Source organism: Anabrus simplex, chromosome 4 (genome assembly GCF_040414725.1).
Source record: "Anabrus simplex isolate iqAnaSimp1 chromosome 4, ASM4041472v1, whole genome shotgun sequence".
Classification (NCBI taxonomy): domain Eukaryota; kingdom Metazoa; phylum Arthropoda; class Insecta; order Orthoptera; family Tettigoniidae; genus Anabrus; species Anabrus simplex.
This window is the reverse complement of record NC_090268.1, coordinates 216,920,559-216,945,219: the sequence shown is the minus strand read 5'-3', so window position 1 is coordinate 216,945,219 and position 24,661 is coordinate 216,920,559. Positions and strand designations below refer to the sequence as shown.

The window sequence follows — 24,661 nt, the reverse complement described above, 5'->3', positions numbered from 1 at the left end:
ATTGGTTATGGTGTCAACAGACGTTATTGTGAAGAGTTTCTTGAAGATGGGCATTGCAAATGCATTGGACTGGAGTCTGGATGATGCAGTATGGGATGGTGACCAGAATGATGCACGCGAGAGGTCGGAGATTGAAGACAGTGAATAGGGTAAGTATGCCAGTTGTCTTGTTTCAATAGCCTAATGCAAATTTTACATTTTTTGGGGAATACGATCTTTTGCACCACAAATTCCCGGATATATCATGAACCGAAAATGTTCACACTGCGTTATATGCGAGCAAATCTGGTATTATGTTTTTTAGTATGTTTTACTATTTTGGCATGAGATTTTCATTTTAATTTAGCTATTTTATTTTACACATTGTTCTTACAGATTACATGTACTGTATGTCCATCCATTGTCCCGTTTCTTATGGGGTCAGGTATGAAGTGAGATGAACCTTCCTGGCAAGTTTTTACTACCGGTTGCCCTTTCTGACATCAACCTTATCAGAGGGGTTAATTAGTAGCCCTGAAGGGCATGAAAACTGATAATGTTCTGGGATTTCATGGTCTACACCCCAAATTCCTTGTCAACTGTGGTAGAAATACAGGTTTAAGGTTATGTAAATTTGTTACCAACATTCTACAGCCCTTACTTATTGAAGCAAACAAAAATTATTACTATTTTGTAGTAGTAGTAGTAGTAGTAGTAGTAAACCAGAGAGTTACAAACCAATCACCGTATTGAGTGTATGCTACAAATTAGTAGAATGACTTCTCCTGAACAGAATAGGTCCAAAATTGCTAGCGGAAATACCCATAGAGCAAGCGGGATTTAGGTCTCACTGCAGCTGTATAGACCAAGTGTTACTATTTACCGTATAATCTCGAGTACCATCAGCACTGTTTTTTTGTTTTTTTAAATATCGCTTCCAAAATCGGGTGCGGGTCTTATTTAAAATTTTGGGAAATTTATCCCCCTGAATGCGCGTAAATCGGGCATCACCGCCGGTGCGGCTTGGCAACAATGTTCTCTCTGCTCTCAGTATACGCTATTTCTGCGCTTGGCGTCAGTCTCGCGCACGTTTTCAGAGTATCAACATGAATTCCACAAAGCTTTAATACCGAAGGGGTGAAGAGCTCTGTGAAAAGGAAGCTACCGACTGAGGCACAACCCACCAGCATGAGAGCTAGCACGTTCGTCCTCCAGAAATACCAGCTCTTCAAGTGGCTGCACCTGGAAAGAAGCGAGAACAAGATCCTGCCAGACATCATAGAACTACTCCATGATAAGATTCAACCCCTAGTGAAAGTATCACAACCAAGATCCTTTGATGATCTGCATAGAATCATCGCCCAGTTGGAAGAGCAAAGTCACGGAAGAGACCAGCTCGGTTAGGATATGCTATCATTGTGGAAGAATGGGATACCTGAAGAACAAATGTCCAAACTTGGCATCGAAAACTAGGTCCGGCCCATTCTGTATTTAGGGGGGATGAGACCGGGAACAGGAATGTGCCTCAAGACCCGATGGAAAAGCAACCCTTGACAAGTAGGAGAGGGATTGGTCAGATTGTGAGCAGAACAAGCCAACCTCGCCCAGCTATCTACAGCCAAGCAAGCCATTCATTTGTAAATGGGACTGTTGCCAGATAACTACCGTCTGTGAAGTCTCACCATCTCGGAAGGGTAGTGAGAGCAGCGGACAGGGTAACCTGTTCCATCCAAGGACAGACTAACCTAACCGCTAAATGCATGGACCTGCCTATTGTAATTGAATCAATTATTTCAGAAAGTAGTCAAGTGCCAAAAAAATGAGTTAATGGCAGAATATGTTACTAAGAGGTTATACACACATTTTGGTACTGAAACCAGTCAAGAAACATCCTCCTATAATGGTCAGGCATTACGTTGAATTTCATATTTAGTTCAGAAAGCAGTTAAGTGACACCGCTTGGCTGGTTTCTGCAGTAAACTCTTGGTACATTTTGTGATGTGCCGCACCTTGCTGGTTGGCGCTGCCGCTCTGAATCCAGAATAGCCAGCTGTTCAGCTGTTTTTATTCTCATTGTTGTGTTTCTGTAATCGCATGTTCGTAGGTTTGTGAACAACTGATTGAAAAAGTGTTTCTTTTGTTTAGTGCAATGTTTTTATAATCGTAGTGATATGTCTGAAAGTTCACAAGACGAACCTGTATCTAAAAGGAAACTAGGAGTGGTAGACAAACAAACTCATATGCGTTATATTACTCGGAATGCAAGGGTGAAAGGAGAAGGTTATTTTTCTTACTCAGGCAAGGAAGTACGTGGTCTGAGCCCTACATTATTCTTTGTTATTGTTTATTTTAGGTGCCCATCAATATCAAGAAGATACATACCTAAATGCCTTAAAACCTTACCTGATGGGATATGAACACTTTTATGATAGCATTTTACAATGGCCTGCTACAGAGACAGAATGTGCTGTCGAGTTTGTTTATGAGGATTGATTACCTTCTGTCATGATGAGCAGGCATTGCTGATTTCATCCTTTTAATAATTATATTTGTATCAGCAATGTTGTCTAAACCTATTAGAATATTTTCTATTTCCATAAACATGTGTTTTCTGACAAAATCCTTTAAAAATTCAATAATTATCCCATAAAAATATGTTTGCAACACTCGTTTATTTCACAAACCAGTTAAGTTTAAATTTTTTGGATATTTTTGCAGCAGAGTTAATAAGCACAAAATATTTTTCCTTAGATAGAAAGTATTAAGAGATATAATACTTTCAAGCTAAAATATTAAAACCCCTACCATAACATTTTGTCCAATGCTAGACAGTTTTTTCATTTTCCCTAAAATGACAGACTTAGCGCTTGACTGGTTTCTGAAATGATCAATTCAATTGACATTGCAGTGATTCAGAACCTATACCTGACATCATATTAGGTCATGGCTTTCTGGTAGAATACAAGGTGATCTGAGACTATGCAGCTCATGAAGTCTTTTTGGGAAAAGACAGACGTCTGAGGGTCGCCCGGCACGATGGAAATCTTCAGACTCGCAAGGATATGGAAGTCGACCTGGACCTGGGCGATATCCAGTTAGCGCATCTTCAACCAAGTGAAGAAGAAGAGCTGAGATATGCCTTAAAGGACTTTCCAGAAGTCATCACCAATAAAATAGGATGGACTACCACTGTAATGCAAACCATTGAATGCAGCTCTTCCTCACCCATCAGGCAACACCCATATCCAATCAATCCAGATAAGCGCAACTTCGTCGTTCAGAAGATCCAAGAGATGGAAGGACAAGGTCTCATCAAACCCTCTACATCCTGTTGGGTTTCACCTATCGTCCTACCAAAAAAGAAGAATGGGGAGTATCGACTGTGTGTGGACTTCCGCAAGTTGAATAAGAAGACTGTTCGTGACGCCTACCCCATGCCTGACCTGAAAGACTCGCTGAAAGAAGTAAGCAGGTCTAGAATTTTCAGCATGCTGGATCTCAATTCTGGATACTGGCAAGTTGAGGTCGAGGAAATTTCTAAATCATTGACCACCTTCGCGACACCGAGAGGATTGTGCCAGTTTATAGTAATGCCTTTTGGACTGAAGAATGCTCCTGCAACCTTCATGCGACTGATGGATAAGGTATTGTCAGTATATGTTGGAGATTTCTGCTAAGTGTATCTCAGTGATATCTTAATCCACAGCAAGAATTTTCAAGAACATCTTGTGCATCTGAAGAAAGTGCTGGAATGTCTGAAAATTCATGGACTGACCTGCAAACTGGAGAAGTGCAACTTCGCCCAGTCCCGCGTAGAATATCTTGGCCATGTCCTAACATCTGAAGGTCTAGAAAGGCAACCAGAGAAGAATCGAGTTATCAAGGAAGCTGAACGCCCGCGGACCAAGTGACAAGTATGTCAGTTCCTTGGCTTATGTGGATGGTATAGCAGCTTTGTGCCACACTTTGAAGAGAAGGCAATACCACTCACCGATCTACTCCATAACAACCACCCGTTTCGATCAACCAGCAAGGAAGAGGCAGCATTCCAAGGCATCAAGGCTGCGATATGCAACGCTCCCAGTCTAGCCCATCCCGACTATCAATGGAAAATGTGCTTGCAGGCGGACGCCAGCAATTCCGGTGTAGGAGCAGTGTTATTCCAGGAGAGGAGTGATGGCAGAAGGGACATCATCGAGTATGCCAGCAGGAAGCTATCTCCCACCTAACAATGCTACTACTGCACTACCGAGAAGGAAGCCTTAGCCGTGGTGTGGGCCATGGGCAAATTCAGACGCTACTTTGAGGGAAGGAAGTTCCAGCTCTACACAGATAATGCAGCTCAAAAATGGTTGAACTCTGTCTCTGGCTCAAAATCTAAAGGGCTCTGTTAATCGCAGAATTTGATTTCGATGTGTGTCACGTCCCAGGATCGACGAACATAGGAGCAGACAGTTTATGTGGGCACCCGACGTTGGAACCTGAAGTTAAGAGCACCATTCTCAAGAGGGAGTTTCAACAAAATCACCAGAGCGAATCCAATGAACCTGCCCTTATGATCATCAAGAAGAAACCAGATTTGGAAGTAATTAAACAATGGCAAGAAAAAGACAAGTCCTGTAGGACCATGATACAGTGGATCAGGAGACAGAACACAGATAGTCGACTCGTCCCGAGGGATTTCAAGATGTGCTACAAGAACTTCTGTGTCGACAGAGGACTCTTGATGTACAGATTGCACCTCTTCGACATGCCTGCAGTAGTGGTCATCCCTAGACAGCACATGACGAACATCCTCGAGAAGTTCCACGACAGCACTGAAGCCGGACATCCAGGAGGTGAAGAGACATATCAGTCTATCTGATGAAGATTCTTCTGGGTCAACATGCGAAAAGACATCCTGGACTATGTGAAAGGGTGCTACATCTGAGCAACAGGAAGGTAGATTCCAGTCAGCGAGGAAGACGGCCGCAACGCTCTTGGGAGGTCATAGCCCTGGACTTGATGGGTCCTTACCCTGGAACACTACAGGGTAAAACAGGACTCGTAGTAATCGTAGACCTCTTCACAAGATGGATTGAGGCTTTTCCGATACCACAAGCCACAATGGGGCGCATCACCAGTCTTCTATGGTTATCCACGGTGCATTCTGTCAGACAACGGGAGTCAATTCACGTCAAGGAAGTGGCAGCAAACTATGAGACTGAAATGGATGTAGAGCACTGGACCACCCCTGTCTACAACACAATGGCCAATCCGACGGAACCAGGAGTTAAAAAGGATGCTATGGGTCCACCTAATAGACAAGGAACATCAACTGTGGGACTGTCAGATACCATAGTTACTCTTTGCCCTGCAATGACGGATCAACCATATCATTGGCTATTCCCCAGCGGAGCTGTTCCTTGGTCGACAGCTATATGGTACCAGGGATTAGGAGATTCGTCCACCACCCACTTCCGTTCAAGATGATGCAGCTGTTTCCCTAGCAGAGTGGCAGCATAAGCAGCAGCAGCAGGACATCAAGAAAAAGCAAGCTTTGGCAGAGAAGTGATCTCTTACCCAGGCCAAGGCACAAGATGTCGAAGAGACCCAGATCTTCCTACTAGGCCAATAAGTACTGCGACATAACCACCCACTCAGTAATAAGATTGGAGGGTTTTTTGCAGGTCTCGCACCTAAGTGGGTTGGTGCCGTTGAGTTGGATAAGCAGCTGGGCCATAGGGTCTGCTTACTAAAGACCAACCCTCCTGTCGAGGTCCACACATCGGAGTTGCGGCGAGTCACCCAACCGCTGCGCAAACAGAGTAAGTCTGGTATTGCCATGGGTCCACCTGGTGGAGAGGCTACTAATGACACAGCACAATCTGGTCATGAGGAGTACGCATCGACTGTCATCGAGGAAGAGGCTGGCAGCGAGGCAACACCGACCCCCGACGGCAAGATCTGGTCAAGAGGAGAAAAGCACATCCAGCGGCGTCGAGGAAGAGACAAGACACAATCTTCGACAAGGCAAAGTCACAAAACAATAAGTTAGATTGTACAAGATCCACCTTTTCAATACAAGATGTCTTGTTGGTTAAAATTACAACCTCACATTTTTATGGTACCGGTTTCAATATCCATGGACGTCATCATCAGCCAATTAGGGTCATTATACAAAGATGCACATTAAAGTTAAAACACACTGACCCTCATAATTAAAACTGTCTATAACAAGTTAAAATACAAAGCATATTTGTGCTAAATGTCCAAGTTTGAATATGTAATTTGTACAAGTATGACAACTTGTTAGTCACAATTAAAAATTAAAAACTGAAGCTGAGAAGCCTCGCAGATAAACAAGTTCGAAATCTTTGACAATCCTAAAATTTATAGATTTGGGTGCTTTGTGCGGCATTGGTAGCCAATGTATGCTGAGTGCAATGCGGTAATGTTAAATATGTTAAAAGAGTAGATGGTGTTCCTCTGTGTCAGTAGATAATATATATGTGAAAACCATCTTTGTAAAATATGATGGTATGTCGTATTATACTGGAGCGAGTGGATCTTGTGGCCGGAACTGTGTGTTGAAGATGTTAAAAAAGAGTCTCGATCCAATGCAGGCCTGTAGTATGAAAGATAAAAATGAGCTAAACTCGGATAGTGAAAATGGGGCAAGAAAGTAAGATTTTATGAAGAAACTCACCTTGGTTGGCTGGTTGTGTGTGCTGCAGAGTTGAAGAGGAACTGGCTAGGAAGTTGCTTGGACTGACTTGGGGGAGAGGGGCAATAGACGGGGCGGGATCAGGGGGTTTTGGAGGTAGGAAGGGATATCGCGTCAAAGAGTTACGTCCTATCTGAAAGACTAAGCTATTTACCGGAATTTTGAACATATTAAACACTGCAATGACAGCATCAAACAGGATTTTAGGATTTTCGGTTTCTCAGAGATGTCATTTAAATTAAAGTTTTAATTAAAAAACTAGTCCAAGTGAATGTAGCTGCTTTCGGTAGTATCTAAAAGGGGGCCCTTGCTAAGCGTATCAAGTATCTCAGTATCCTAGTCTAGGTTCGATCCTGGCTCAGTCCGGTGGTATTTGAAGGTGCTCAAATACGTCAGCCTCGTGTCGGTAGATTTACTGGCACGTAAAAGAACTCCTGCGGCACTAAATTCCGGCACCTCGGCGTCTCCGAAAACCGTAAAAAGAGTAGTTAGTGGGACGTAAAACAAATAACATTATTATTATTATTCCGTAAAATTTGTGCTTAGCATCGTGTATATGCTGGCCTACCGCGGAAAATCTATTATACCTAATTGCATTAGTATGTTCTGAGTACCTGATTTTTATGCTCCGGCCAGTTTGTCCAATATATGTGTGTGTATGTATATATATATATAAATTTAAGCATCACTCAGAATCAAATTTAATAAAGGATAAATCAAAATTAAAATTGTTTTCGACTTTATCTTTTGATAAAACCATATATAATGTCACCAATATATTTAGGAAGCATAATGTTAATATCTCTTTCAGAACTAACAATAGAAATTTGAACGTTCTACACAATTCCAACATGATCAATAGTTCTAACCCTTTCTCAAAATCAGATGTATACAGATTTCGATGCAGTGACTGCAGCAGCTCATATGTTGTCCATCTCTTGTTTACAAGTTCCAAACACTTCCCTCCGAGCAAGTTCCTGTAAAATTCATCGAAGATTCAGATAAAATGATCCAGATGCACATTGAAAGAAATGGAACTAGTTCCCGCTGATATGCCAGGCACCATGCTATGCAGTCCTAGGAAATTCAAGGGACTAGAACTATTCCGTTCATGTTGGAAGGCTGTTCTTCAGTGCATTAATGCCCTTAGAATAGTCTTTAATTCCAGAGAGCCCTACATACTAAATACAAGGAAACCAAAAGAAGAAAGCATCAACTGTTTGAAAAGACTTCATCTACCACCAGATGACAGCATGTTTAATAAAAAAGGAAAATTTTTTAAGCCCCTGTAAAATAAGAACCAAGTTGAGAGAAGTTGAATTTAGTAAGTGGTGTGACCTCCCGCAGAAAGGTAAAGGAGTTATACTGTTTTGCTAACACCTTCCAGCCGATCAGTGAGTTAGTTGTCTTCAGAGATTATCTCGTAGTGAATGGCGTGATGCCTGAAAATGGCAGGTAACGTAGCGGCCATTTGAGCTGTTCCAGACAGGACCTTGGTCAGCACTGCCACGAGGTAGAAATGCTTACTCACTTCCTCGGTTACTGCTCACATGGGGAAGCTCTACAAAATACAAGGCATCATAATATACGATCTGCCATTGCTCAAGCATTATGGAACTCAGGCTTTGCAGTCTTCGAGGAGGTTCGGGATCTCTTTGTTACAGGCACCACCCGTCGAATTGACATGATAGCCTTCAAAGACCACCAAAAAGGCTTTATAATAGATCCGACAATCAGATTCGAAACACCTGAACCCAATGAGGCACACGAGGAAAAGAAAACAACTTATGAACCAACCATCTCATTCTATCAACAAGAATACTAGTTGAATGATAATTATCAAAGTCATTGGATTAATGGTTGGCTCTAGAGGAACTATTCCTCTCTTTTTTTTTTGTCAAGTTCTGCACATTTTTTAACCTCAGGCAGGCATTATTAAGAGAAGTTGCAGTAACTACCTTGAAACATTTTATCCAAATCCTGAAGAACCCTATCTCCCAAACTTTTTAAAGCAATAACGTATGTCAGATGTTCTTACCAACCATTGTGTGATAATCTCACAATTACTTTTAATATTCATCTTGATTTTTTGTATACTTTGTCCCCAGGGGCAATCTCCAGTTTGGAAAAGTCAAAATAAATAAATACTAATTGAAATGATGAAAACGGAAAACCCACTATCTCCCGAATGCAAGCTAATAGCTATGTAACCCAAACCGTGCAACTACCTTGCTTTGTAGTAGTTTATTTATATTTTGTTCTGTTTAACAGCTGATCATATTTAAATGTCAGTTCCATTATTACATGTGTGTATTGCCTTTTGAATCTTTTGATTTTGCAAATGATTGTAAACTTTCAGTCAGGTAATAGACTGATTGCTTTACAGTTGATGGTGCTGGAGAACCAAGACAGAGAAGAAGGATGGCAAGTAAGGAAAGTGCAGACAAAAGTGAGGCAAAGCAACAGGTGAACAACAATGATCATTCTTACCGACAGCTAATGTTCGAAATAAAACCCAATGATAGCATCCAGACAGATTTCAGGTAACATTTCTTTCTTGTATGGTTATTTCTTAAAATTTTCCTATGGTGTAAGATTTCAGTTGTTGATTTAACAATTATACTGTATAACTTATCTGTGGTCAATAGTGTTACGAATTATATGCACTAAAATCCCAATATATGAATGCAAAAAAAAAATTATGCCCGATTGTGCCCTTACATTTGGAAAAAAAAAAAAAAAAAAGCTTTGAATCTGCAAGCTTTCTGTTGTACAAGGTATCTGAAGAAACAAAACGCTGGCACCATAACATGAAATACTTTGATTTTTAATCGTAAAGTTACTTGGACACATACAGAAAAACAAGTTATTCCTACCTTTTCTCACTTTTCAACCAAAACTGATTTTGTAATACTCTAATTTTCTCCAATTTTCTATTTCCAGTTTACTCCTCCTGTTCCTAAAATTTTCACAGGAAATATCCTTTCAGCATCACACAAAATGAGGGGGACAAAACTGAAAATGAAATAATAAGCTGAGGTTAATCTCCTCATCACCATCAAAACCTCGATTCAGTGTCACTAACCATACAGTATAGGGACCCTACTTGCTGATGCGATGTCTTACCGTTATTGTTAATCTTGCACGTTGGCACTATATACTCATGGTTTTGCGAGATTTACATATTACCACTGTAGTATTGTCAAAATCACTAGTGGTACATTTGCGGGTAAAAGTAAAGCATATTTTCTTTTTCTGTAGGATTATGGATCTGTTTGGTTAATACCAGTTAAGTAGAAAAATGTGGCATGTTCGTATAATGCATTTGATAAATTAATTAGTGTTAAATGATGCGCAGCATTTTAATAATACAGTCTTATTTCATCCAATTGGTATGTATAGACTACAATTAGGATGTATAAGAACGAAGAAAAATCTGCAAGAACTTCTCTGAAAAGGAAGGTAACAATACCTCCTCTATAAAGATAGTTAAGTTGAAATGGAAGGAAATTTTGTAATCTCGTCTTGTCACGACTTTGGCACGGTTTGTAGACTTAACCTTTGTGTATTCGTATTGACTTATGGCATATCTCTATGTAATATATTTGTTTGTGTGTATTATTACAGGGTGGTTTCATGTAAGTCCGACAAGTAATAGAAAATTTCAGGAAGGGAGCTGAATTTTTACATCAGGCAAGCACAGAAAATACAGTTATATCAAAATAAAGGCAGCAATATATTACATTAAATTGAGTGATGGTGAGAGAGAGTGTGTATTTCCTTCATTCCTCATTGAGCTTTAAAATCAACTTAATTATGAATATCTTGACTGATCTTTTACTTGGGTAAGGGAACCTCCATTATTGATACTTTTTTTTCTTTACGTCGCACCAACATGGATAGGTCTTATGGCAACACTTGATACATTGAGGTTAGTTTGTTGATGGTTATGTCTCGTGATTTCAATATGTTACTAATCAAGTTGGCAGAGAGAGAGCAGCGATATTTGCTTTTTAGTGTTCAGCCTTAAGTGACGAGTACTATACCTTTACGAGTTATTTTCATGTCACTTTTGATCACATTAAAGTTATTATTATTTTAAATGTGTTCTTTAAATGCAGAGTATGCATTGTATTGTAGTACGGCTTTGAAATGTTCTGAATATTGCTGAGCTAATTTCTGACATCTCTCTATGTAAACTTTGTTCCAATCGCTGCATGTGTGCTTGTATATTGCTGAGTTACTGAACAGTAAATGTAAATTTCTTTAGTACATTTTAGTTCTACATGTAATGCAATACTTTGTTGTTGTTTCTGAAAGCTGCCTTACATTAAATTTCTTTAAAATGTTGGAAAATCTGTAAATTTTGTTTAATATGTATTAATTTATTTAATTATTTATTTATTAATTTATTTATTTCTTCTTTATATAATTTTATCAATCATTTTTGTGTCGTAACCATTCACTTTATTACATGTTTTATTAGTTTTTTGTTTCTTTTCTCTACATCCATTGGGGTATTTTAACATTCTTTGACGAAACTATTCGTTGCAACCCACTTATGAGCTGCCGCATGATTAGAGGTCGCATTTATGGTAGTAGCAGAGTGTGTTGGCTTTCAGTAATATTCAAATGCTATACCATTTCCTTCCTTTGTTGAAGTAAGATCCAAGAAATGTCATTTATTTTCTTTTACCATGGTAAACTTAATATATTTATTTCACTTTTAATAGGAATTTTTTCCAACAATTTTTTTTTCAGTGGAAGGACCTCTCAGGTTTTTAGCTGAAATATACCTCAACAAACTCGAAAATGTCATTTTAAATGCCTACCTGAGACGTTTTTGGGTCGTATAAATTCACTAGATATTCAGAACATTTAAAGGCCGTACAATACAGTAAATACTCTGCATTTGCTGAGTAATTCATAACTTCAGTGAAATCAAAAAGACATTAAAATAATGTGTAAATATATTTATGGGTTAGAACTAAACATCCGCAAAAACATGAAAATATTTCTTAGCCATAACTGTTTTAAATGAATCCATCGCTGAGTATATTCTATTTAAATCGCCGATATGATTTTCAAGTCACGTACCACTTACCGAGTCCGGCTCCATGGCTAAATTGTTAGTGTGCTGGCCTTTGGTCACAGGGCTCGCGTGTTTGATTCCCGGCAGTGTCAGGAATTTTAAACATAATTGGTTACGGGAGCTGGGTGTATGTGTCATCTTCATCATTTCATCCCCATCATGTCGTGCAGGTTATCTACGGGTGTAAAATTGGAAGGCCTGCATCTGGCGAGCCAAACTTGTCCTCTGACACTCCTGGCACTAAAAGTCATACGCCATTTCATTTCATTTTACCGCTTACCAACACGAGACAATAAGCCAAACATTTCAGTCAATACCAGTGCAACATCTGATTCATTCTGACAAGTTATTGATGATGGAATTTAATTCCGAAAACTAGTTTTAATATAACAAAGTAATTTGTGTTGATATAGACTGTGTGTTTCACCCTACCTGGCATGCTGGAGGGGATCTATAATATTGGTGATAGACTGTGTGTTTATTATTTTAATCAAATGTATTCACCTAGTCAGTAGTTCAAGATATATGGCTGCATTAAAAATGTACATGTTCATATATTTCTCAACGCTAGTGATCAGTAATGGAAAGGGAAAATTCTGAGAAGCAATGAGCTGATTTATAACAAATGTGCAAAAGGCATGAATGTTAGTATTTTACTAGTGGCAACACTTTTGCATATATGCAATGAAAAAAACCCTCTTTGTCTGGCCTGTACCACACATTAGATTGTTACCTAACTTACCTCACAGTACATGGACTCCTCCATCCAGGGCTCGGCATATGTGCTGTGCTGTAAACAACATCGCCTGTGACCTGGCTGTCTGAAGGTGAATAAACACATTGTTGCTGAGAGAGGAATAACACAGTCGGGTAGCAGTCTCCGGTGCAGTAGTGTCGTTGAGGTCTTTGTGTGACGTGAGGAATTGGCATGGCCTTATAAAACAGTGGCATGGTGGACAATTGTGACCAACACGTCTTGGCTTGGCTTATCCGTTCTGCTGTCAGTGTAAAGGACATGCAGGTCATTGGTGCTTAGTTGATGACGGATAAAAACCAGATTGTTAGTTAGTCCGAAGGACAGGATTAATGTTGAAGACTGTGCTTCATATTCTGGATGTGAGGAAAATAACATTTCAATGGGTTTGGCCCCCTTTTAGGAATTGCAGAAAGGCAGTGATATAACGTTGCATAAACCCACTTGAAGTACTGTGAGCACGAAAGATGTACTCTGTATCTTTATGTTGGACGTGATCATACGACCAATTGAACAAGTTGTGTCATTATAGGACCACACAAAAGTCGTCAGTTCACCAGAACCCCAGCAATGTGAAGGTGATGTTGATTCTGGGCGTACGACTGAGTATTGTAGTTGGTCATGACTTGTATTGCGTCCTGCATAAATTTCTCCTTGTTTTTGAATAATGGGATTTTTTCCTTTCCTGATGTGAAGTTATGTTTGCCTGTGTATGTTGTGTGTGGTTCCCACAAAAATTAGAGAATCCAAAAAGAAAGTAGTTACGCACTTTCCACTTACAGTCATAAGAATATATACGAAATAACAAATATTTTAAGAGACACAATGTAAGCATATCCTTTATGACAGTTAATGACATTTCTCAGCTTTTCTACATGGTTAATAAGGTCAAGGATAAATATCAGCAATCGAGAGTATATAAACTTAATTGCAATCTGTACCAGCAAGTTGTGTGGGAGATTAGACGCAGCTTGCTGTTAGGTACAAAGAACACATTAACTCGTCAAAATATAATAGATTTTCGGCCATATGCTCCCACGTGATTGATTTTAATCATTCATTCACCTCTTTGGAGCAAGACCTTTGGATTTTACGTTTAAGTAGGAAATGTAATTTGATTACTATCTTTGAAAATATCTTCATAAATTTGGATCAGAAATATAATCCCTCTCACAATTTAAACAAGATCTCATAGGAGTTACACATTCTTACTGAAGAAATGTCTGGCTTCATGGCTAAATGGTTAACGTGCTGGCCTTTGGTCACAGGCGTCCCGGGTTCGATTCGCGCCAGTGTTGGGAATTTTAACCATCATTGGTTAATTCCGCTGGCCCGGAGCTGGGTGTATGTGTGTTCATCCTCATCATGACGTGCAGGTCGCCTACGGGAGCCAAATAAAAAGACCTGCACCTGGCAAGCTGAACATGTCCTCGGACACTCCCAGCACTAAAAGCCATATGCCATTTAATTTTATTGAAGAAATTATTGATAAATTCCTTAAGCCTAGGCGCCACATTAGATCAACTCACACTGATCCCCCACGCTGGGTCAGACCCTCCACAGTCTCCCCGTCTAGGTAGCTTGCCTCCCAAATGACTTCCCAGTACAGCACTTACTTAGCGCTTGAGCCAGGCTGATTCGGACGGGGAAGGACGTAAGTAGCCGGATGTGCCATTACATTACTGAAGACTAGTTAGCCGATTTATTTTATTTTTTGCTCATAGATTTTTCTGTTTTTAGGCCAACTTTATTACTGTGGCACAACCCTCAAGCAAGTTAGGCAGTTCAAATCAAATATTCCACCTCCTTGTAAATTTGTTTACAAAGCAACCAAGGCTCGCAACAGCCTGTGCATATCACGGACAGTTATGCAGCATTTAACGAGTGCATCAAGTATTTATTCATCACAAAGACAGGCTCACCTGAGATTTTCATCTGTGCTATTTTTAATTCACTGATATATTAGTATTGTTATGACATGTTTCATACCTTGCATTTTAGCTGGACACAATCATCATTGAATTTTTATACTTAATATGTTCAATATCCTTGTTACAGTTTTAAGGTCTGTACATTTATTGACTGAAGATGTCCTGAAAAAGGATGAAACATGTATCAAATTTTAATGTCGTCTTAATAAAGACAGGCAATTTATGTTGTATTGTAAAGGTGGAGTGTATGATTAAGAATGCACAAGTAGTTATACCCTTAACTAATAAAATATGATTAATATTGAGTTTAGTTGGTTTTTAGGCCATCCAGAATTACAGTAGAAGCCCGCTATAGTGGTACGGCATACAGCGAGAACTTCGTTGTAACGGAGGCTTTCTTCTGTCCCTTGAAAATTCCTATATGAAACTGTGTATTATCCTTTGGTTACAGCAAGAACCCTACCACTGATACATCTGTTATCGTGAGCGATTAATCGTGGGTTATTTTTTCCGTTATAGATATAGCAATTATCTTCATTCTCATCATCATTCAAACTCGAAGGGAATGTCGGAGTTGATCAGAAACACTCGTCGAGTGGTGTTTTGTAAACACATTTTAAAAATGAAAGAGATTACGTTTCCGTAATAAATACGTAAGTAACGTGGCCGATAGTAGTAGTTAACTCTTTTAGAAGCACAGGCTAAAATAAATGATCACTTAATTTAATGTTATGTACTGAAATTAAGTAAGAATGTGATACGGTGCAGAGTGGATGACTCATTTTAGAGGTTGGTTTATTTACTGAATCATCGTTTGGACGTTTCTGCAGGAGACAAGGAAAGATAATGTGTTAAGCAAGAAAACTTATTATTGAGCACACGAATCAGAACTATCCAACAGGGATTTGTGAACACTTGGTATCTTTTTCCCGGCATGCCTGTATTTTACATTGTGTATGTATGGGTACAGTGAAGGATATAGGCTATCTACCATATAAAGACGAGGATATTAAAAGACATGAAAAAAGACAAGAGTGTGTTAAAAGATGTGTAAAACACCAGACAACAAATACACACTCATGTTCATAAAAAACAGAACACCTTGAAAGACTAGAGATAAGAAGTTCATATTCACAGGACATATGCATTACTATGTTCTGAAGAAATGATTTAGCATTTGAACCATGTCGGCCCTCAGGTTAAGGTAATGTCGTTAATGTTATTATTGGGGTTAGTGTATTGGTCCAAAGAAATATAGAAATCTTTGATAAAGCCATTCCTGCAATAAAGAATGACTATCTCAAAATAGTAAACACACGTCCTAACAAACCGACGAATCACAAGCCTAATCCCGCCCCTACCTCCACAATAGCCACTCCTCCTTCCCCTCCACCTACATCCCTCCCCACAGCTAACATGAGCCCGAGACGTACTCGTAGCAGAACACAGCAAGTCTCCAAACATATTGGTACACAACCTCCACAACAACAATAGTAAGTACTCTTTTCATTTTCACACATACACCAGGCATTCCTTCATATGCACACTATACTTACATTAACTTATCTTTACAGATAACAACCACATAACGTGCATAGATGAGAGAGGTGTCGCCACCAACTGCTCCAAAACCAAACCCTGTCTCGCAATATATATATAAAACTTACTGGAGTACATCAATAGTTGAATTGCACAGTACTCAAATTTCAAAAAAAATTTAGTGACAAGAGTTCTTACAACACATCAATATAAAGTATATCAGCCATAGAACATTCTCGATGATCACCTAATACAACTAAATCAGCACAAGAACCACAAGAAGATTGAAGAATGAATGCTACACAACATGAACTCAAGTTTTAATAGACGTTTTTAAAATATATACTGTTTTAATGTGTTATAATTTTTCAAGTGTTTTATACTGTGGCCTATGTTTTAATGTGTTTAATGTACTCATATCCATGTACACTCAATAGGTTTTAGTTTATTGTAACCATCACCACCACCTTTAATCACAGATATTTTAACATAACAATACTGCAATATATTTTACTTCCATTCTTCATTAGACATCCGGATGATCTAACATAACATCTTTGTAATTTTGTCTAATGACTGTAAATGTTATGTACTAGCTGATGATGGCCATGAAAGGCCGAAACGGGTACTAGTGTAATAATCCATTCACAATAAATAAGTATTGATCGGTGGAACACTTTTCTTGTCTATACAAGATTATCATTACTTTACTGGCCTTGAAATATGTTTTCATTATGTACATAAGGTTAAGAAAGGTTAGATTATGCAGTTTGAATAAGTAAACCGAAACATTCATCACAGAACCCACTGTAGTGATACTAGTCCAATTTCAGGAAGAAATTGAACATAAGGGCTCACGTTTCTCAGAATTAGAAGATAACTAACGAGTAAGCCACAGTAAGGAAATCTGCATGAAAGCAAGTTTTGAACAAACTGATTACTGTTTCATACCGATTTTAATGTGTGTGTGCATGGCTGACTCGATCCCTCGCTACATTCCTTATACCAGCCTTGACAATCACTTGTGAAGCCCAGGATTAAGCTGTAATTGGAAAGTTTCACCATAATTCCGTTGGAGCGCTGGCCAGCTAATTCACTGACAGGGTGGTGTATACCTCAAATGACCACATTTCTAGTTTTATTTAGATTGTTTTGCTGTCGTAAGTGTTGGTAATGTATTTGTAATGAGGTGTTAGTTGATAGTTACGCGCTAATTAGTTTTTTATTGTGTAGTGTGGTGGTTTGATTTTTTAAATTGATTTGTTTTTCTTTAACTGTGTTTGGAAATATTCAAACATGTATTGCTGTGTGCCTTTTCGTACTTTGAACACGAAAAAGAGCAAAGGGACACTATCATTTTACAAATTCCTTGTAGACCAGGACAAAGCTAAGGAGTAGCTCAAAACAACTTCCCGCAATAACTTTGTCCCTAACACTAATTCTGCTTCTTCTGTTATCTGTAGCCTTCGTTTCAAAGAGCATGATTATCCATTTGTAGGCAAAAGTAGAAGAGTACTAAAGGAATGTTCTATACCAACAGAGTTCCCTAACTATTCCAGTTATAAGGTGACTAGTACCAAGAGTCCTAGAAGAAAAATAACTAGAACCGCACCACCCTCACCGAAGAAACTCAAAAGAGTTGAAGCCGCTTATCATTTTCAAAATCCTGACGCAAGCTGTTCAACACCCAATAACGAAGGTACAGGAAATCTTTCAACTGTCAGTTTCACTGTAGAACAACGAGCATAAAGTGAAAATATGTCTGAAGCAGAAATGACATTGCAAGCACAAGGATGACTGAAACACCTAAGTTTGTATTATAGCTCCGTACAACCACCCTTGAATTAGCACTTTCATTTTAGTTTTCCGTTTCTATTTTCAGGTATTTATTACCCCTAAATTTTCTTTCATTGAATAATCCTTTAGGTGGAGTCATATTTGCCACATGACAGCAACGCTACACGTTTTTATCCAAAATAATCTGAACTTTAACATTTAAACACTGACAAGTAGGAACCATTACTGTTAACGACAGTAAGGCCAGCGTATGAAACTTAAGTGTTTACCTGTGCAATGAACAGTTTACCAAAGATTTACTCAAAATACTTTTCTCTCACTGAATTTTTATTGAAAATTTAGTGCAAAGTATGAATGAAATGTAATCTGAAACTATATATATAGAAATTAAAATTTAAACATGTTGGAGTATAAATATTTATATTATCCATACACCGGATATTTAAGTAGAAAAAAATAAGTCTTTTATGTTTTGACCACGGCCCCTTTATGACAGCAGCACTTGAAGAATTTTAAAACTCTAATTGAACAATGACTCTTAATCTAAAGATAAACATCAGAAGACAAAAATATTGTAGTAAGTTCTACTATGAATCTAAATGCTATGAATAATAAAAGTTATTACTGTTATTCCTCACAGTTAAAGAACGTCAGTAGTACTACTCCATTCTCGGCAGTTTCATTTCATAACGTTGTTTTGGCAAATGTCAACAAAAGTAGCCTTTAGGATTAATCATTTCAACAGTATTAGTCAATGTAACATACTCCATACCTCTAAATTACAATAAATCAGTAATCAAAGTCGATATATTTTCCATAGAGGAGTATGCATTTCTACCGCAAAAACTTAGGCCGCCAGTGCCACGTGTCGAGCTATGAAACTACGCCGATTACAGTGTGTGATCCTGATTGTCATGGCCGGTATGGAGCTAGCTAAAGCGACGCATCAAGTCGGCCGTGGTGTGTGTTTTCCCCCACAACTTTTACGAAAAATCTGAAATAACGACAATCCACTACAGTGAGTGAATCTTTCGCAGTTATGAATTCTCGCCATAACGGACTTTTACTGTATTTGTATAAGAAACATATCCAAGTAATTATTAGTATATAACTATTATGTGTGATCTGTTTGGTCTGTTCAGTTGGTATAAATCACCATCTTTCGGTCTATGGTCGCATAAGGTCGCCATTACATGCACACTGTCACAAGTAGGAAGGTAAATGCTAAATGGTTCCACCTGTTCACTACTTTTAATATGTAAGAATTACATTAATTCATTTCGGGACTTGTTTCGGTCTCCGGAGGTCATCCTCTGCCAAATGTTATAATTAGACAAGTCATATAACCATTGCTATAAAAAATGTATACAAATTAAAATTAACAATGCTGGAATGTGTCGTCAGGTATTAACATATTAAAAAAAACTTTGGGTTAAAACCTTTTTAAAATAACACCTGAACATATAGTACAAAACCACATAATAAAAATCAAGCCTAAAACATGTTTGTATTATTCAATTGAAGTGAAAAGTTCATTTCATGTCTAACAAAGTGTTAAAAGTTATGTTTCTTGAATTTATCACTTAACAATTAACAATATTAGAGTACATCATCAGAGATTGACTTGTATAGGAGGTTCAATGTCAAACATTTGAAATGACATTTCTGAACAGACGGTACAGGTTCACGTAACAAATGTTGAATCTTGATGCATGTTCATGTTGTCCAAATGGAGTGAAAAGTTTGTCTCAGTTTTATGAAAATATTAAGGGTTGTGCTTCCTGGAGCTTTCAGTAATAGGTTTAAAATAACGGCTCTTTAACATTTAACGAAGCATTCTAGCATTGTTAATTTTAATTTGTATACACTTTTTATGGCAATGGTTATATGGCTTGTCTAATTATAACATTCGGCTGAGGATGGTCTTCAGAGACCGAAACTAGTCCCAAACTGAATTAATGTAATTTAATAAAAATTTTAAATAAGTGGAACCATTTAGCATTTGCTTTCCTTCATATACGAGGATGAGTCAATAAATAAGTCGCAAACATGTGTGTGCCTTATACGATTTAAAATTACACGTGCAAGTTTTTCCAGCAGATGGCAGCATATGTATGCTTGTCGTACAGCATCTCGCAGGCACTCAGTCGGTCAGAGGCTGTTAGTGCACGATGGCACATGTGTTGCATGACTGTACACAAGAAGAATAGCATGGAGTTGTGGAGTTTTTGTGGGCCAAAGGACTATCTACAGAAGAAGTGCATCGCGAAATGCATCCCGTCTAGGGTGAAAACTGTTTCTCATGGAAAGCTGTGTTCAATTGGATCCAGAAGTTTAACCGTGCAAGGAAAAGCATAAGAGATGGGGAGCGTCCTGGTCGTCCTGCGGAGGTGTCAGCTGCAACCACATTGCAGCATGTGGATCAACTCAGTGATTTTCATCTGTTTGGGCCCCTAAAAAATCATTTGGGTGGCCATCATTTTGATACAGATGATGCCATAATCAATGAGGTTACATATTGGCTGCGACAGCAACCAAAGGACTTCTTTGCTGTTGGCTTTCAAGGACTTGTAAAGAGATGGGATAAGTGCCTGAATGTACAGGGTGAATATGTGGAAAAGTGAAATAAATGTCAGAAAGTTACTTTGATTATTTTGGCCTCAGTTCAGTTTTGCAACTTATTTATTGACTCACCCTCGTAATTACTTTTCAGTACGGATCAGCATGAAATTCATTGCTTATGATGCATACAGCTGTCGAGTCGACACAGCTCTGACACAATTTGAAAGGAAGCAGAATTGTAGGTTGCTGCCATCTATATTTTTTGAGAACTATATGAATCAAATCTTATACTACAGTACTGATCAACGCACATAGTACATTTGTTTTGTAATAACGACAATGAAAGCCAGAGAAGGTGCATAGTGCAGGCTTTGTTCCTGACAATAAGTGACACAGCCCATACGGCGTATGGTCTTCGACCTCAATGTGTTTACTTTGCAAGTAGGATTTTAATCTTTGATCCTCCATCACAGATTCTGTTCAGAATATCGAAAATTTTCTATTTGCATTGGGGTTCTGCAGACCAGAGCAAAGACTCTGTCTGGTTGTGACAGTATGGAAGGTGCCGCTCGTGCTGTTCTAGCATTTTCTGGCCCAGCGAGGAAAGCAGTGGGAAACTATGTCACTCTCTCATCATGCCTTGTGCACCTCAGTACAGCACTACCAGCAGTGCAACTGTAGTTGCATTCCCTTTAGTGGTGCTCACGCAGCCTCCAGGCTGAAGACTTAGCAGTGAATTGCTCTTTAGATTAACAACTGTTGTAATTTTTTCTTTCAGTAAAGAGGAGCCATTACAAAGAGTGGTACGGATTGGACGTAATGGTAAGATAATGGCAACAGCTGGAACCGATGGTTTTGTTAGGCTGTGGGATTTTCCGTCCTTGAAGAAAAGACTTGACATTGCTGCCCACTCCAAGGAAGTTGATGATCTAGACTTCAGTCCAAACTTAGCCCTGGTGAGTGTATTTCAGTTTTGTTAACTTCACTTATCTCTGAGAAGTGACTCTAGTCATTTATTTCCCAAATTGTACTTCTCGTGCTCGTGTTGATCATTCTTATTATTGTTACTCATTGTGCTATGATGAGTTAGTGCGCTGAAAACAAGCTTGTTCTGTGTATATGTGTGTTTGTAACTTTGTGTTATGTGCTCTCTGAAAAGTGATATGGCGGATTTATGTGAACAGTGTGTTCTGCTTTAGGCAATGGAAGACAACTTCAGAATGTTGTGAAATGCTGAAGATGGCTTTTAGGGAGCAGGCTGTGGGACATACTCAGGCATTCAAGTGGTTTTTCTGCTGTAAGTGGGGCAGAACAACAATTGATAATAATGTGCGCCCTGGTCACCCAGTGTCCTCTACTCCACCAAAAATGATCGGAACCGAGCCCGATAGCTGCAGTCGCTTAAGTGCGGCCAGTATCCAGTATTCGGGAGATAGTGGGTTCGAACCCTACTGTCGACAGCCTTGAAGGTGGTTTTCCATGGTTTACTATTTTTACACCAGGCAAATGCTAGTGTTGCACCTTAATTAAGGCCACGACCGCTTCCTTCTCACTCCTGGTCCCTTCTTGTCCCATCGTCGTCATAAGACCTTTCTATGTTGGTGCGACGTAAAACAAATCGTATAAAAAAATTATCGGAAAGTGCATCAGACAAAGGTAGTCCTCAAACCATCAGTGGAATGAGCGCACTAATGGGAATCAGTCATGTAACCTGCCACAGAATTCCACATGCAGCATATTGCATCAAAGTTTGTGCCCAGCCTCCTGAGTGGTGACCAAAAGCAACAAAGATTTTATGTTTGCTCGGATGTGAAAGAATGATCTGCCAGATACCCCACCTTTCCTTCCATTGTCATTTTGAGTTGTGAAATCTAGATTTACTCCTACAACCCAGAAGTCAGACTCAAACTGATTTTCAGTCTGTTTTGAATACACTGTAACTTCCTGGCAATGCTGCTGGAATCTATGTGCAGTCTCAATAGTGAACTATCTCAAAGACGATGGGGACCAGTAATGTCTGTGGTATATAGTAAATTATTTAAGAGATCAGTCCAGAGTATATTAGAGATCTCACTATGTTGACTTCAGACACCACTTATCCCTGGTGAGTACAAGTGTATTCAACACTGTAATCACAGTGCACATGTGCATATGTAGTATGACCGTGATCAAGATTACTTGTCCAACATGAACGTCAAAACTATGGTTCCAACAGTATACCAAGTAGTTGAAGCCAGAATTGAAAAAACACAGAATGGTTTACTGCATTGTCTGGCCATGAGTAAGGAAATCAACCAGCAGCACACCCCTGTGGTCCCAAAGACCGTTGTCACTATAACCTCCTTCGCTGATACCGTTGCTTTGTCCTTGATGTCATGTGATGCACCTACATTTCACCTCCTATAACAATACCGTGCAAGTTTTTCATCACAAAACCATGCAAAGTGCAGGAGAGAGAGTCCCACATTGTTAACAAAGCAGCATTTGGACATGTACTGAGAATATTGTTGAAGGCTCCGTGGCTAAGTGGTTAGCATGCTGGCCTTTGGTCACAGGGGTCCTGGGTTCGATTCCCAGCAGGACTGGGAATTTTAACCATCATTAGTTAATTTCGCTGGCACAGGGGCTGGGTGTATATGTTGTCTTCATGATCATTTCGTCCTCATCATGGCACCCAGGTCGCCTACAGGTGTCAAATCAAAAGAACTGCACCTGGCGAGCTGAACTTGTCCTCGGACATTCCCGGCACTAAATGCCATACGCCACTCCATTTTGTTAAAGTCAAATATTAGGCATTTAATTATTTCTCATCATAGGTCCTATTAAATACATGCTAAAGAAACCTGGATAACACATTTATGTCACTCTTTAGTTCGTTCATAACTCCCACAATAAGGAAGGGCCAAGTTGCGCACATGACACTCCAGCCACAGCTGGTGTGGGTAAGGATTTGACAGAGAACTTAATTTCACAGCCGCAGACTACCCAGACAACATAGCGCGCTAGACAAGCTAGTTGCCTTGGCCAGCCAGTCTTTGCTGTGGTTGTTTGGATAGCGCAACAGTACCTCGTCTGAGTGTTGTTTCTTAATCTTGGTGCGTAATTTTCATTCATAAGTGAATTGTATAATTTACGTAAATTAGGCCTACTGTACGTACATATACAGCTGACGCGCAGCGCTTAACTTTATGTTAATAAATGAATTAGGATTATTGTACTTAAACGTAGGACTAGTGGTTTGCAGGTCATTCAGTTATGGAGAAGAAGAAAGCTAGACAGTTTACCGATGAGGAAAAATTAAAGTTTATCGAGAAAGTGGATGCTAATCCACACATGAAGCGTGTGCAAATTGCCCAGATGTTGTACATTCCTACGACAGCTTTAAATGCAATAGTAAGCAACCGCAAGAAGATCGAGGACAGGAGGAAGCAGCCAAATGAAACGTGTCCATAAAAGCCAGTTTCCAGCTTTAGAAGATGTTCTTGTGAACTGGATTAAACAAGCTTGGGCTTCGAATATTCCTATTTATGGAACATTGATTCAGGCCAAGGCATCACATTTAGCTGCCAAAATGGGATTCTGTAACTTCAAGGTATCTAATAGATGGCTCGAAGGTTTTTTTAAAACAGGAATAAACTTTCATATAAATCCGTCCATGGAGAGGCTGCCAGTGTCAATGTCAATACTGTTCAGACTTGGAGAGATACGACACTGCCGGAAATCATAAAGGACTATAGCCCGGATGATTTCTTTTTAATGCAGATGAAACTGGGGTATTTCTTCAACTTCTTCCTGATAAAACGTACATGTTCAAGGGTGAGAAATGCCATGGAGGTTAACTCACAAGGGGGCATACCCTACTCGTCACAGCCGATTTCGCTCAAATTTATAGAATATGCAGGGCTTGGCTAGAAATGAAAGCACCCAAAGTGGGAACTCCAGATGGCCAAGCATATAGAAATTAAAAATAAATATGTTCACGCGGCTCTCGCACCGTATAAGCTACTTACGTTAGTGCGCACGCCGGGAAGTAGTTGACATAGCGGTAAGAGCTTGGACTAGTAATTCGATGGTCGTGGGTTCGACTCCCTGTGTGGAGCATATTTTTCTCAATTTTTATACTATTCATTTATTTTAATTTATTTTACTTATTTATTTGCAAAAGGCATATAGGACGTCATTTTTTTTTTAATGAGCGCACAATTGCAGAAAACTTGGGTTGCGAACTTTCCCGACATCTTCAAACAGAAATTCTTCTTTTTTCTCCTTTATTGGCTATCTCCCTTCCTTGGGTAATGTGC

The 24,661-nt window shown here is 39.2% G+C and overlaps 1 protein-coding gene across 1 annotated transcript in view; it reads left to right on the top strand.

Annotated features, from left to right (window-relative positions):
* The window catches only part of LOC136872583 (guanine nucleotide-exchange factor SEC12), an 86,766-nt gene that overhangs the window by 14,827 nt on the left and 47,278 nt on the right, over window positions 1–24,661 (top strand). The window contains exons 3-4 of the mRNA XM_067146384.1: window positions 9,072–9,228; window positions 21,139–21,316. Coding sequence (XP_067002485.1) covers window positions 9,072–9,228; window positions 21,139–21,316 — 335 coding nt within the window. The remainder of the gene's footprint in view (window positions 1–9,071; window positions 9,229–21,138; window positions 21,317–24,661) is intronic.